Genomic DNA, 11,831 nt, shown 5'->3' with positions numbered 1-11,831 from the left:
GTTTGGGTAAGAAAAATCTAATTTTGAATACCAAGAAATTATATTATTTATAGAGCTGCATTATGCTGAATTGGTTTTACTACGAGCTTTGCTAGTCATAATCTATATTCTTCCAAGCTTCTAATATCTGTAAGTGGCCTATTACATGTATTGGTCGTGATATCTAATCTTTTCGTTATTATGCCAGCTACCGTGCGAGTACTCCTGATTTTTCTCTGTTGACTGCCCCATTGGACAAATACATATTACAGATTTACTATTTAATTTGTGACAAAGGAGATGTAATAATTCGACAACAAATGTTTAAAAACCACAAGACAAATTTTCTGAAGTGGCAACTTGATTTGGAAACACTACTACATTGCGCCAAATCATTACTTTATGATGACTTCATTATTCAAATCTTCCTACACACTTCCGTCTGCATAAAATCGTGCCCAACTACATCGAAGATAAAGGGCGCACGTTGTATGGTGCAATCCAAACAGATGAGCGCTTCTTGTAGCCTTGCCCTAGTTAAATACATTGGCGCGTCGATTCCTTTAACAATGTTTGCTAGTATCTTTTGATCAAATATCTTTACCAACTCAAATAGCAATCAAAGTACTTTTGCATAGGGAGATTGACCTCTTTCATGTAATTGCTTGTAAAGTTTTGAGTCTATGGAAAATGAACCAAAAATATGCTTTTCATAGACCCACCTTTTTGGCCAAATGAAGCAGCAGCAAGAGCTACAATGCTACTTCAGCAAATCTATCAAAAAATCTGAATTAACAGTAAGCACATAAACCTCAAAACCTAACTTATTAGTAACTATTTAATGACGTAATCTATTTCTTTTAATATAACTGTATCTGTTCAGAATAACACCTTCACACAAAAAAGTGCGTAACATCTTTTAAACATTTTATGTTTACGTGACTGAAGAAAAGTGATTAATTCAAGATTTATTCTCTATGATGATGTATAAAAGTTTAAATATACGTTGTTTTTGCTCTTTAATTCTTTCAAAATACAATACATGTCCATAGTATAAAAGGATCCAAACAAGACGGAGATTAATGTATTCAAAAAGCGCGCAATTCCTTTTTTTTTTTTTTCTTTTTTGCCAGTAAATCTTCGGTCCCCCTTCCTTTTTTTTTTAATTAGACAAAAAAATGACAGAAGGTGAAAGCAACTTTAAACTTTTTTTAAATAAAAAAATTTATCTTTTTCTTTAGTCTCTTCAATGGGTCCAATGACTTTGGATGGTAAATATTGAAATAAAATTCATACAAAATATTTTGTAACATCATCATTTTTTAGTATTGAGTTTGATTAATGATTCACGTATGACCTATGGTTTAAGACATCAAGATTATCAACGTTACCGGTACAAACGCACTTAAGCTTTTAAAAAGCAGAAGCTTATATACTCTTTTATAGCGAATACTGTGCGAATCGCGTGCGCCGCCTTCGTCAGATTCTTAAATTAAGCCAGTCCAACAATAAAAAAGTCAATGTGTCTAAACCTTTGCCCGAAGAATTTCAAGATAATCGCTATCTTCAACTTTATGTTTATGAAACAGAACGTGCCTGGGCCTATGCGATGGAGTTGAAGCAAGAGGCTGCTAGTAGCATGGAAACACGTCAACGACACCATCTCATCAAGCGTTTAAAAAGAGCAGCTCAACATGCCGTCCATCTTTTAGAATTGTGTGAAAAGCAGATTGTAGATAGTAAGACTGTATTTGACGTCAAGGTAACTATTAGAAAATGACTTTTGTAACAAAAAACTCACTTTAAAACAGGCTTATGCTATTCTTATGAAAGGGTATTTTTTATTTGAACAACAACAATGGAAAGAAGCCTTGGACCAATTTATAGAAGCAAGGTAAATTACCTGATTGCAATGTGAAAAATACAAACTAAAATATGATTTTATATAGAACTATTTATGAAAAATTTGCACAATACAACGGCTCGGCTCAACATGAGGCTTTGTGCTATGCAGCCGTTGACGAAATTGATCCCAACGTTCGTTTTTGTGCATACAGACTGCAAATGGAAATACAAGACGCTGAAAGTATAGCACATACACATCCCCGTGCTCGCTCTATAAACGAAGAATTGGTAAAGATAGGACAAGATGAACGTGTCAAAGAGACCAAGATGCAATGGCGTGAAAGGGAATTTGTTGTCAAGAACCAAGCTTTGGCAGAAGCAGTGACAAGGGCACAGCAAGAAAATGTATGGACAGAATCAGAAAAGATGGTCAAGAAGGCTTTGAAAGAAAATAAGGAAGCCACAGCCAAGGTGACATCTTCTAAATCAGAAAAGGCTACCAATGACTTGAATTATCTGTTTACGTTTGTCGAGTATCACTTGTTTGCTTGTTTGATTCAACGCAATTTGCGTCATATTGATGAGAACAAAGACAAACACCAGCAAGTTATCAAATTGTATGATGAAATTATAAAGGTAAAATGAAGGTATAAATAGAAAAGAGGGAGAGGGATAGAGGTACTAATATCTTGATAGACTATTGAGTATATTTGGGATTTACCACTTGTTCGAGATGACATTCACTTTGATATGGAATTGAGCATCTTGACACTTTATTACAAAGGATGCAGATGTGTTGAGATTGCTTTGATTTATAACGAAATGGATAAAATTGCTGAATCACTTGCACTTTATGAACGTGCTCAAGCTTATGTTGTTCAAGCAAAGCAAGCATTTGGACAGTTGCGTGAATTTTCAAAAGATGCAGTGATTAAGGTGAATGAACAGGAATTAGTACAATTGGAAGACAAGATCAGGACAGGATCATGGAAATCTCGTGCAACATGGCATCTTGAACATGAAAGTGAATCAGTGACAGATAAAATGAAGCAATTGAATATAAACAATGACTTTTTGATTGATCATTTGGATACCTATCCTGGACATATTGATCGTCTTGTACCATTCCCACCTACTTTCCAACCTATTTCTTGCAAACCATTTTACTTTGATTTGGCTGCTAACCATATTAAATATCCTGAACAATCTATAGAAGAACGTACAGAAAAGCAAGCAAGCAGTGGTATATGGGGTCTCTTTGGAAAGAGATGGTAATACGATTAAAAATATTATGAATTAAACAAAGAAGGGAGCTTTTTCTACCATCATTGATATATTTGATTATAATAATTGGTTGTAATTTTTAAATTATGCTAAACATCAGACATAAAGAATATTTGTTCCTGAAAATAGAGTTGAATGAAATGGATGCTTTTACAATGTCTTCAAATGACAATTCCAACTATAAAAACTCAAATCTTTCTTGCAAGAACATTGGCTGATGTGACTAAAGACATTGTCTACATGTATTTGTGTGTCTTTTTAGCAATAACTAATGTATTATAGCAGGTGTGATTATTATAATACTATAGCCATAAGAGCCTATGTCAAAGTAATTTTTAAAACTTACAACTCATTTATTTCATCTAAAAATAAGTAAACAAAACTGTCTGAATTGAAAGTGAAGATATACGTTAATGCGTTCAATTGAATCTCAGTATGTATTGTTAATCATCTTCCATTCTTCTTGAGCTTTTTCTCAGCTGTAGATTATGATTATTACTATTACTAAACTGTCCCTTTATCCACAACTCTCTTTTTATGAGACCACAATCAATCAAGAATAAATTTTTAAGAATATAATTTGATTGAATAAGAACACATATTTAAAATATAATTAAATAGTTTTAGAGAAAAATAAAGAATGAATTACACTTTATATAAATTAAATAACCCTTCTCTCTCTCTCTCTCTCTCTCTCTCTTTCTGCTTGTCAATAAAAACAAAGGATTTCTGCATGAAATAAAATATAAAAATTATTCATTTCAGTGATTGAAACTCAAATAACCTTATTTTCTTATTATTCCGGCTTTCCCCACCCCCTCTTCTAAAAAAAACTTTTTTTTCTTTCACCTTCTTATTGTTCTCTCTCTCTCTCTGTATGTACAACGAACAACAAGAAGAAAGAAAGCAGGTAAAAAATACAACTGTGATTTTACCACCGATACAATCAAATAATGTGGATAATATTGGTCAAAAGAGAAGTGTGCCTTGGTTACAAGAAGAAAATAGCAATGATAATAATAAAATAAAAATATCAAAAATAGAAGAAAAACAAGAATACAGTAAAGTATGAATTTATCGATAATTATTATTTACTAATCCTCTTTTTTACAAGTGAACTCATCAAGTAAGAAAATAGAAAAAGATGATTGAATTATACTAAATTTATTTAGATTATAAAAAATCATTTGTAAAACCAATCATGATTCAGCAAAGACGTAACTATACAACAGTCTATAATGACCAAACTATTATTCAACAAAGAACAAATCGACCCAAGCTCAAATTGGATGATTTCAATATATCACGCACACTAGGTACAGGTTCATTTGGTCGAGTTCATTTGATACAATCCAAAGTAAATGGAAGATTCTATGCAATGAAAGTACTAAAGAAGACAGAGGTTGTTCGACTCAAACAAGTAGAACACACAAATAATGAAAAGCACATTTTGGAATCAGTTGCTCACCCATTCTTAGTCAATATGTGGGGTACATTTCAAGACTGTCATAATCTATACATGATCATGGATTATGTTCCTGGTGGTGAATTATTCAGTGTCTTGCGTAGATCTCAGCGATTTCCTGATCATGTCGCTAAATTTTATGCGGCAGAAGTCATTTTGGCTATTGAATATTTACATGGAAAAGACATGATTTATCGTGATTTGAAACCAGAGAATTTATTGCTGGATGCTCAGGGACACATCAAGATTACTGACTTTGGGTTTGCAAAATATGTGCCTGATATCACTTGGACACTCTGTGGTACTCCTGATTATTTAGGTAAGCAATGTTTGTTGTAGACATAAACTGATTTGATGTGTTGGTTAGCACCAGAGATCATTCAATCCAAAGGTTATGGTAAAGCTGTAGACTGGTGGAGTTTAGGTGTTTTGATTTATGAAATGTTGGCAGGGTAAGAAAGAAAAAGATGTGTGTTATGATTGCTAACAAGCAGCAGTTATCCACCATTTTATGACGATGATCACTTGAAGCTATATGAAAAGATCTTGGCATGTAAAATCAAATGGCCACAGTATTTTGATCCAAATGCCAAAGATTTATTAAAAAGATTGCTTACGACTGATTTAACAAAAAGATTCGGAAACTTAAAGGCAGGTACAGACGATATCAAACGTCATCCTTGGTTTACCGGTGTTGATTTCAATCGTATCCTGGCTCGTCAAATCAGGGCGCCTTATATACCTCAGATAAGAGGTGAAGGAGATGCGAGTCATTTTGATAAATATCCAGAGACACAAGAACAATATGGTGTTGTAGGTCAAAATGATCCTTATATGCACATGTTTCCTGATTTTTAAAGAACAATAATAATAAAAAAGAGAGAGGAGGGTATTTATTAATAATATTCATGAATGCTTTCACTATATACAAAAGTTGGAGCAGGTGCTCGCATGAAGGTTGTATCCAATATGGTCGGAGATGTGACTGAACTAAATAAGGGTAAACATATGTCTTGGCCGATGATATCCTTTGTCCACCAGCCTGAACGTATAGGTTTATTGTTTATCATCGTGCCCTGTAGATTAAATATAGCAGTAGACGCATTAGCATGTGTATCCAATCTATTAAAATTGAGTTAAATTGTATCATAGCAGCAAAATACTTACTTTATAATCATCATTTTCCTTCTTATTTCAATCTCATTTACTTCACCATATTGCTGTACTACCGATCTAATTTCTTGTTCTGGCAACCAACATCAGTTGACTGAATACAATTTTAAGAATGATGACTTACTAGTAACATTTTCAGATAAATTTTTAATATAAATTGTGGTGTGATAAAGAGGAGTTTTAGCAAATATATTTTCATAAGCCATAGACGTTAAGGAAACGTCACTATCATTTGAAGAAGATCTCCTTGAAGACGCACTATTACTGTTATCTTCATTCTCATCCACATAGATTTCGATAGGAAAGGACAGGATCGACCGACCATTCATTTTTAGTGCAGCGATTTCTGCATGTATTCTTGTTGGAAATGATACGATGCCATATAAACTATTTTTGTTATCCATCAGACATGTTTCACTGCATGAAATGAGTGTTAATTTGATGATGACAATAACAATTATGCTTACATTGCATCTAATGATTTAAATGCTTCAAACAAGACGGACTGTGTTGTGTTTGGGTTTAAATTATGAATAAAAATTTTTGCATTCGAGTGATTCCAGTCTAATGTGATAGTCTATGAACAGATGAGTTTCTAACTATTTTTATTTTTATTATTATTATTTTACTTGGTCAGAAAGTGTGCGTCTGTCCATGGTGATCAATGCTTGCTCAGCCCCCCTGTACTCATGAAATTCCACAATTCCACAATGAATCTAAAAATAACGATAAATATCTTAATTTTGACTCCTTTATGCATGGTCAAAGATAAGATTCTTTAAAATCTTATCTTTTAATCCATACAATTTCATTGATGGAAACCATCTCGATGTGTTGTACAAAATGTGGGAAAAAATGAACTTACGTCTTTTATAATTTGAACTGAATCAACCAAAGAAATTAAATTAAAAATGGATTTTAAATTATCTACCGTAACATTGGTTGCCAAGTTACGGACAATTAAAGATTTACAAACACTTGTCATTTTTAGGAGAGAAAAAAATTTAAAGAAAATAAAAAGAAAGAGAGAGAGAGAGTTGTGTGATAAATAATGGAAATTTGTATGTGAAACTTTAAAACAAAGATTTCTCTTTTTTCTTTTTTGTACTAGTGTTAATACATTAAGAGGAAGTGTGAGAAAAAAAGGGAATTAAAAAGTGAACAGGTTCATGACGCGATTAACATAACTCCGTTAAACTAAATGAACAACCTTTTCTTAGATTGTTGAGTTATATAAACATACAAATCACATCAACAAAGAAGAATACATGCAGTACTCAAATACCCACTTTTATCTTTAGGGGTGTTCAATTCTATGCTTAATATGACGATATACAAATCTCTTTTATTTATTCGGTCAGTTTCTTTTTGAATCAATTTAATTTTCTGTTGTATAATTCATTTTATTCTCTACGTTTGAGATGCATTCTTATTTTGTAGAGTATCAATATCCATCAACTTTGTTTATCACATAAAATGAAACCTTGTTTCTGTGAATTTTGATTAAAGTATCTGTGTTTTTTTTTATTTGAAGTTGGAATGACTTGTTTTGGTATAGTCTATTTTTGATTGATTAAAAGCTTAAAGAGCCTAATGAAGTATACTTTATGTTTTAAAGCAGTATCACACATGAAGTACATGTTTCTTTATTTGATTTGGAAACACCTTTTATTTAATGTCTTTTTTGTCTACAATGCTTATTTATTACTCCGTGTCTATGATGCTTTTATGATTACCCCTTAAACAATGCATGGAAACAGTGTTCACATTGTCTCGGATTTATAAACTAAAACGCACAGCAAATGTGATAAATGTTTAGTCCTCTCTCCTTTTAAATACGTCATTGAGCGCTGTAGTATTCCTTTTTAGATACAAAGGCATACATGTGTGTATATGGAGTTTATAATGCATTTTGTACATTTAAAACCTTAAAAAATAAAGCTTGCTTTTACTTACAATTCCTTTTAATAAGCATTCTGGTCTTATATTGTGTCATATCATCTATAATACCAGATGCATTCAAGTAAGCAGCCATTGATTTTCTCTCCTTTTTTTAATACAGAAAGGTAACTTTATAAATTAACATGAATGTTAATCAAACAAGATTTGATGTTTTATTATGTTGTAAATATTCGATGGCTAAAGAAGTGAAACAAAGCTTCTTTCCGGCTACTTTTTTTTTATAAAAGAAAAAGAAGAAGAAGAGGGAAATTTCCTGATTTTTAAATAGCAGTGACTGGGCTTTGATTACACTAGATGAATCAGGATCACTCAAAAGGGAAATAGGACACATTAAAACCCTTCTTTCGTGTGAAAATCTTGAGATGGTGATCACCTCATCAAAAATAAAATACATGTAACACACAAAATAAAGATTACTTTACGAAAATATAAGCTCAAAGGGTCAACCAATTCCCAGTTTACGGAATTTGTTCCTGATCGCTATTCAAACAATCTCTTGTGTTTACTCGTTGAGATTCAGCATATGCAAATTAGATTTTTAATGGACAGAATCCCATACAATAAACTCTTGTTCTTATTAATATTCAATATATATATTCTGCATTGTCGACTAACAGCTCGGGATTCTTTTGAGCACAACAAACAAGCCCAATCAGTCTGATTATCTTTATAGGATCTTAATAATAAACAAGGTGCAAGTCTGTTTTTTGATTTGTGAACGGAGTTTGCTTTGAGGGTGTGGGGAAAAAAAATAACAGTTCATGGATTATGTAATGAAGGCTATTTGCAATTTCGGGGAATAGGAGATTTTTATTTTCCTTCATCTTCCCGCCTTGAAATTAGCCTGATATGGCATTATTCTAAAATCCCATCCAAAACATTTTATATGTTTTCTTTGCTATAACTTCTTTTCTCTTTTCTTCTTCTTTTATTTGTATAGCAACATGAATTACACTAATATAATCTTACCTGAACTAAATTCAATACAAGAAAAACAAATAAAGAAGAAGCCTCATGTTCATATCGCATGTGTAAGTTGACTGATTGTTTGTTATTATGCAAGCCCCTTTATTTATCTTTCCTTTTTTATAGAACAATTGTAAAAAAGCACACTTAGCCTGTGATGGTATGGTTTGATTTTAAAAGCGCATATGAAATTGACTCTTTATGAATAGAATCCAGACCATGTAAACGTTGCCAGGCAACAGATAAAGCTGATAGCTGTCAAAATACAGAACATAAAAAGAGAGGTCGACCCAAGTTATCAAAAGATGATAACAAGACAAAATTAAGAAGATTGAATGTGATGATACCAGAATTAATCAATTCAACCTTTTCATCTGAAAACAGTAAAGATGATGGAGATGTAATACAAATGATGATGACTGTAAGTAAACTATGATTGATATATGATCTCTATATTCATTTCCCGTAGATGTTTATTACTTTAGACTTATGCTGTGCAAGAACATCAGATGAGTCTCTTGAATTTCTAGACCTCTATCCACAAGAATTGGCACACAGATCAATCTATGACTTTATTCTTCCTGGTGAAGAAGGTCATATCGCAAAGGTACACAGAAATTTACTTGAAAACATAACCCAGCAACACCAACACAGAATACCCAATAATCCTTTACGTACCACATCCGACTCCTTTCATTCTACACCTGCCAAGAAACTGATGGACATTGCCAATGGGTCACAAACATTTAAGCATGTACTCAAATTTCGTCGTAAAGAAAATGAGTGTCAAGAGATGAACGCAAGCTTTTATTTAGGTGGAGGATTGGGTGCGGATCTAATGGAACCGTCAACGTTGAATCGACTGTATATTGTATGCATCTTATCGCCAACAGTTATACCAGAAAAAAAGGCAGATGCAATCCATTTACCTTCTTTACTCTTAATAAATGACCAACAACAACAGCAACAACAACAACAACAGCAGCAGCAACAGCAACAGCAGCAAGAAGAAGATCATTTGTTTGACATTCTTTCTTCATCACCAACCAACAGCTACTCATCGCTCACCAATAGCTATCATTCATTCACCTCCCCTTTAATCGAACCTCAACCCATAAGCATGTCATCTCCTAAATTGCAGCCAGAACAAGAAAAACAATACAGCAAAAATAAGCAATCTCTCTTTGTCCACCCGCACGAACTTTACTATTTTCAAACCACCTCAAGTCGACTCTCTTCTGAATCCGCAGCTCATACAAAATATCCTTATTTATCAAGTACAAATCTGGTGAATACAAACATCCAATTCTCTCCTTTAGCTAAATTTAATCAATTGGCCACTTCTCTTTCCTTTACTTAATAAATCTATTGGCACGTGAATATCAATCTCTTTGATAGTGACTTTCTTTTTTTTTTTTTCTTTACTTCATCTCTTTTTTTTCCCTTTACTTTTTTATTATTATTATTATTGCAAGTCATGTCGACTGATTCTATTGAACAAGGCAAAAAGTTGGCTGCTTATCGTGCTGTCGATGAATATATTTCACCCAATCATAAGGTGGTAGGTATTGGTTCTGGTTCCACCGTCGTCTATGTCGTCGAACGTATTTTACAAAAGCCCGAGTTGAAACATATCGTTTATATCCCTACCTCCTTTCAAAGCAAGATCCTGATCCTTGAAGGTGGTCTTCAACTGGGTAGTATTGAGCAGTATCCAGAGATTGATGTGACAATTGATGGAGCAGATGAAGTGGATGAATATCTGAATGCCATCAAGGGTGGTGGAGCATGTCAGTTTCAAGAAAAGGTGGTCGCTGAAGCAGCTCATCAATTTGTCATTGTGGCAGGTAATTTTTTTTAAAAAAGAGCGAAAAAGGAGAAAGGAACACGTTTGACACGGTGTAGACTTTAGAAAGAAATCAAAGCAGTTGGGAACTGGATGGTTAAAGGGAGTACCTATCGAAGTGGTTCCCATGACTTATAAAAGTATACTAAAGGCAATCGAAACCAAACTTTCTTTGAAACCGATAAAAGCAACCCTTCGCATGGCCATCAATAAAGCCGGGCCTGTCGTCACAGATAATGGAAATTTCGTCATTGATGCGCATTTTGGTGCTATTGAGGACCCTAAAAAATTATTAACAGAACTGAAACTTTTGACAGGTGTTTATGAAGTTGGTTTGTTTTGCAACATGGCTGAAAAGGCTTATTTTGGCGAAGAGAATGGATCGGTGGATATTTGGACAAAGTAGTTTGTTTGGTAAATAAATGGCTTATTTTTATTTATAAAATACAAGAATCACGCGTCTGAAAATGATGTGAACCAAAAGAAAAAGTGTAAGCGATTAAATATGCTAGTCGAGTCTACAACCCCCTTTTGAGGGATTGGACAAAATGATAAAAAATGATTTTACAATTTGCGGGTTTCCAAATATCACTTTACAGCTTTTTATTTTTCAAGTTGCATTCAAGTGTTTTTAAGTACTCCAAACCCTTGAGCAATCACAGAGAAACTGAATTATGAACCTTTTGAGACCATTTTTAATCTTGTCTAGTTGGACCGAGTTGAATGAGATGACGGTATCATATGCATATTCTACTCAAGTTTTCTGTCATTCAACGTCTCAGGATTGTTCTTGTACCTTTCAAAAGAAAGAAAACTTGTTTGATCATCTGAAAGCAATAGACTTCTCGTGATTTTAGACTATTACTAGCAGCTAGATCAACTTTTACTTCTTTATTGAAACTATTCTAGCAGTACAAAGGATCTATTTACAATTGAAACAAGAGAGATATACTTGTATAATCCAACTTGATCAGAGCATGAATAACAAAACAGATAGTTATTTAACAAGTATAATCAGAAAAGGATTCGTATCCAAAAGACTATTTCAAAAAAAAAAAAGCTTGAACTATGCTTTCATACAAAACCAAATAGTTTGCATTATTTTTATTTTTAGTAACTACGCAAGTTGATCTATCGGCATTAATGCCATCTGCCCTTTATTTTCTTTTACAACACATTAATGCAAAAAGAGGTCATACAACATACAATCAAGACATACGGATTTTAATAGAAATCGGATCTGTTTTCATTGAATTAGCTATTGTGTTGAAGGGTAATTGGCTTCTAGTTCCTAGTTTGTGATTGTTCTTA

The 11,831-nt window shown here is 33.1% G+C and overlaps 4 protein-coding genes across 4 annotated transcripts; 3 read left to right on the top strand and 1 right to left on the bottom strand.

Annotated features, from left to right (window-relative positions):
- Positions 1 to 1,157: 1,157 nt before the first annotated feature.
- On the top strand, positions 1,158 to 3,099 carry RO3G_11681 (uncharacterized protein; the record flags this gene model as incomplete). The annotated part of the gene is made up of 7 exons (XM_067666265.1): positions 1,158 to 1,167; positions 1,221 to 1,250; positions 1,306 to 1,372; positions 1,426 to 1,741; positions 1,791 to 1,873; positions 1,929 to 2,460; positions 2,521 to 3,099. 7 exons carry the CDS (start codon positions 1,158 to 1,160, stop codon positions 3,097 to 3,099), a joined length of 1,617 nt encoding a protein of 538 aa, XP_067522366.1.
- An 886-nt stretch (positions 3,100 to 3,985) lies between these two features.
- RO3G_11680 (uncharacterized protein) lies at positions 3,986 to 5,431 on the top strand (the record flags this gene model as incomplete). Its single annotated transcript, XM_067666264.1, has 4 exons — positions 3,986 to 4,169; positions 4,281 to 4,892; positions 4,941 to 5,025; positions 5,065 to 5,431. 4 exons carry the CDS (start codon positions 3,986 to 3,988, stop codon positions 5,429 to 5,431), a joined length of 1,248 nt encoding a protein of 415 aa, XP_067522365.1.
- A 208-nt stretch (positions 5,432 to 5,639) lies between these two features.
- On the bottom strand, positions 5,640 to 6,731 carry RO3G_11679 (uncharacterized protein; the record flags this gene model as incomplete). The annotated part of the gene is made up of 6 exons (XM_067666263.1): positions 5,640 to 5,649; positions 5,741 to 5,819; positions 5,871 to 6,163; positions 6,214 to 6,323; positions 6,376 to 6,462; positions 6,612 to 6,731. 6 exons carry the CDS (start codon positions 6,729 to 6,731, stop codon positions 5,640 to 5,642), a joined length of 699 nt encoding a protein of 232 aa, XP_067522364.1.
- Positions 6,732 to 8,652: 1,921 nt separating this feature from the next.
- On the top strand, positions 8,653 to 10,926 carry RO3G_11678 (uncharacterized protein; the record flags this gene model as incomplete). Its single annotated transcript, XM_067666262.1, has 6 exons — positions 8,653 to 8,739; positions 8,801 to 8,834; positions 8,884 to 9,095; positions 9,144 to 9,951; positions 10,150 to 10,521; positions 10,580 to 10,926. The coding sequence occupies 6 exons, from the start codon at positions 8,653 to 8,655 to the stop codon at positions 10,924 to 10,926; spliced, it is 1,860 nt and encodes a 619-aa protein (XP_067522363.1).
- Positions 10,927 to 11,831: the final 905 nt, after the last annotated feature.

The sequence above is a fragment of the Rhizopus delemar genome, genomic scaffold (genome assembly GCF_000149305.1).
Source record: "Rhizopus delemar RA 99-880 supercont3.9 genomic scaffold, whole genome shotgun sequence".
Classification (NCBI taxonomy): domain Eukaryota; kingdom Fungi; phylum Mucoromycota; class Mucoromycetes; order Mucorales; family Rhizopodaceae; genus Rhizopus; species Rhizopus delemar.
This window is presented reverse-complemented; position numbering and strand designations above follow the sequence as displayed.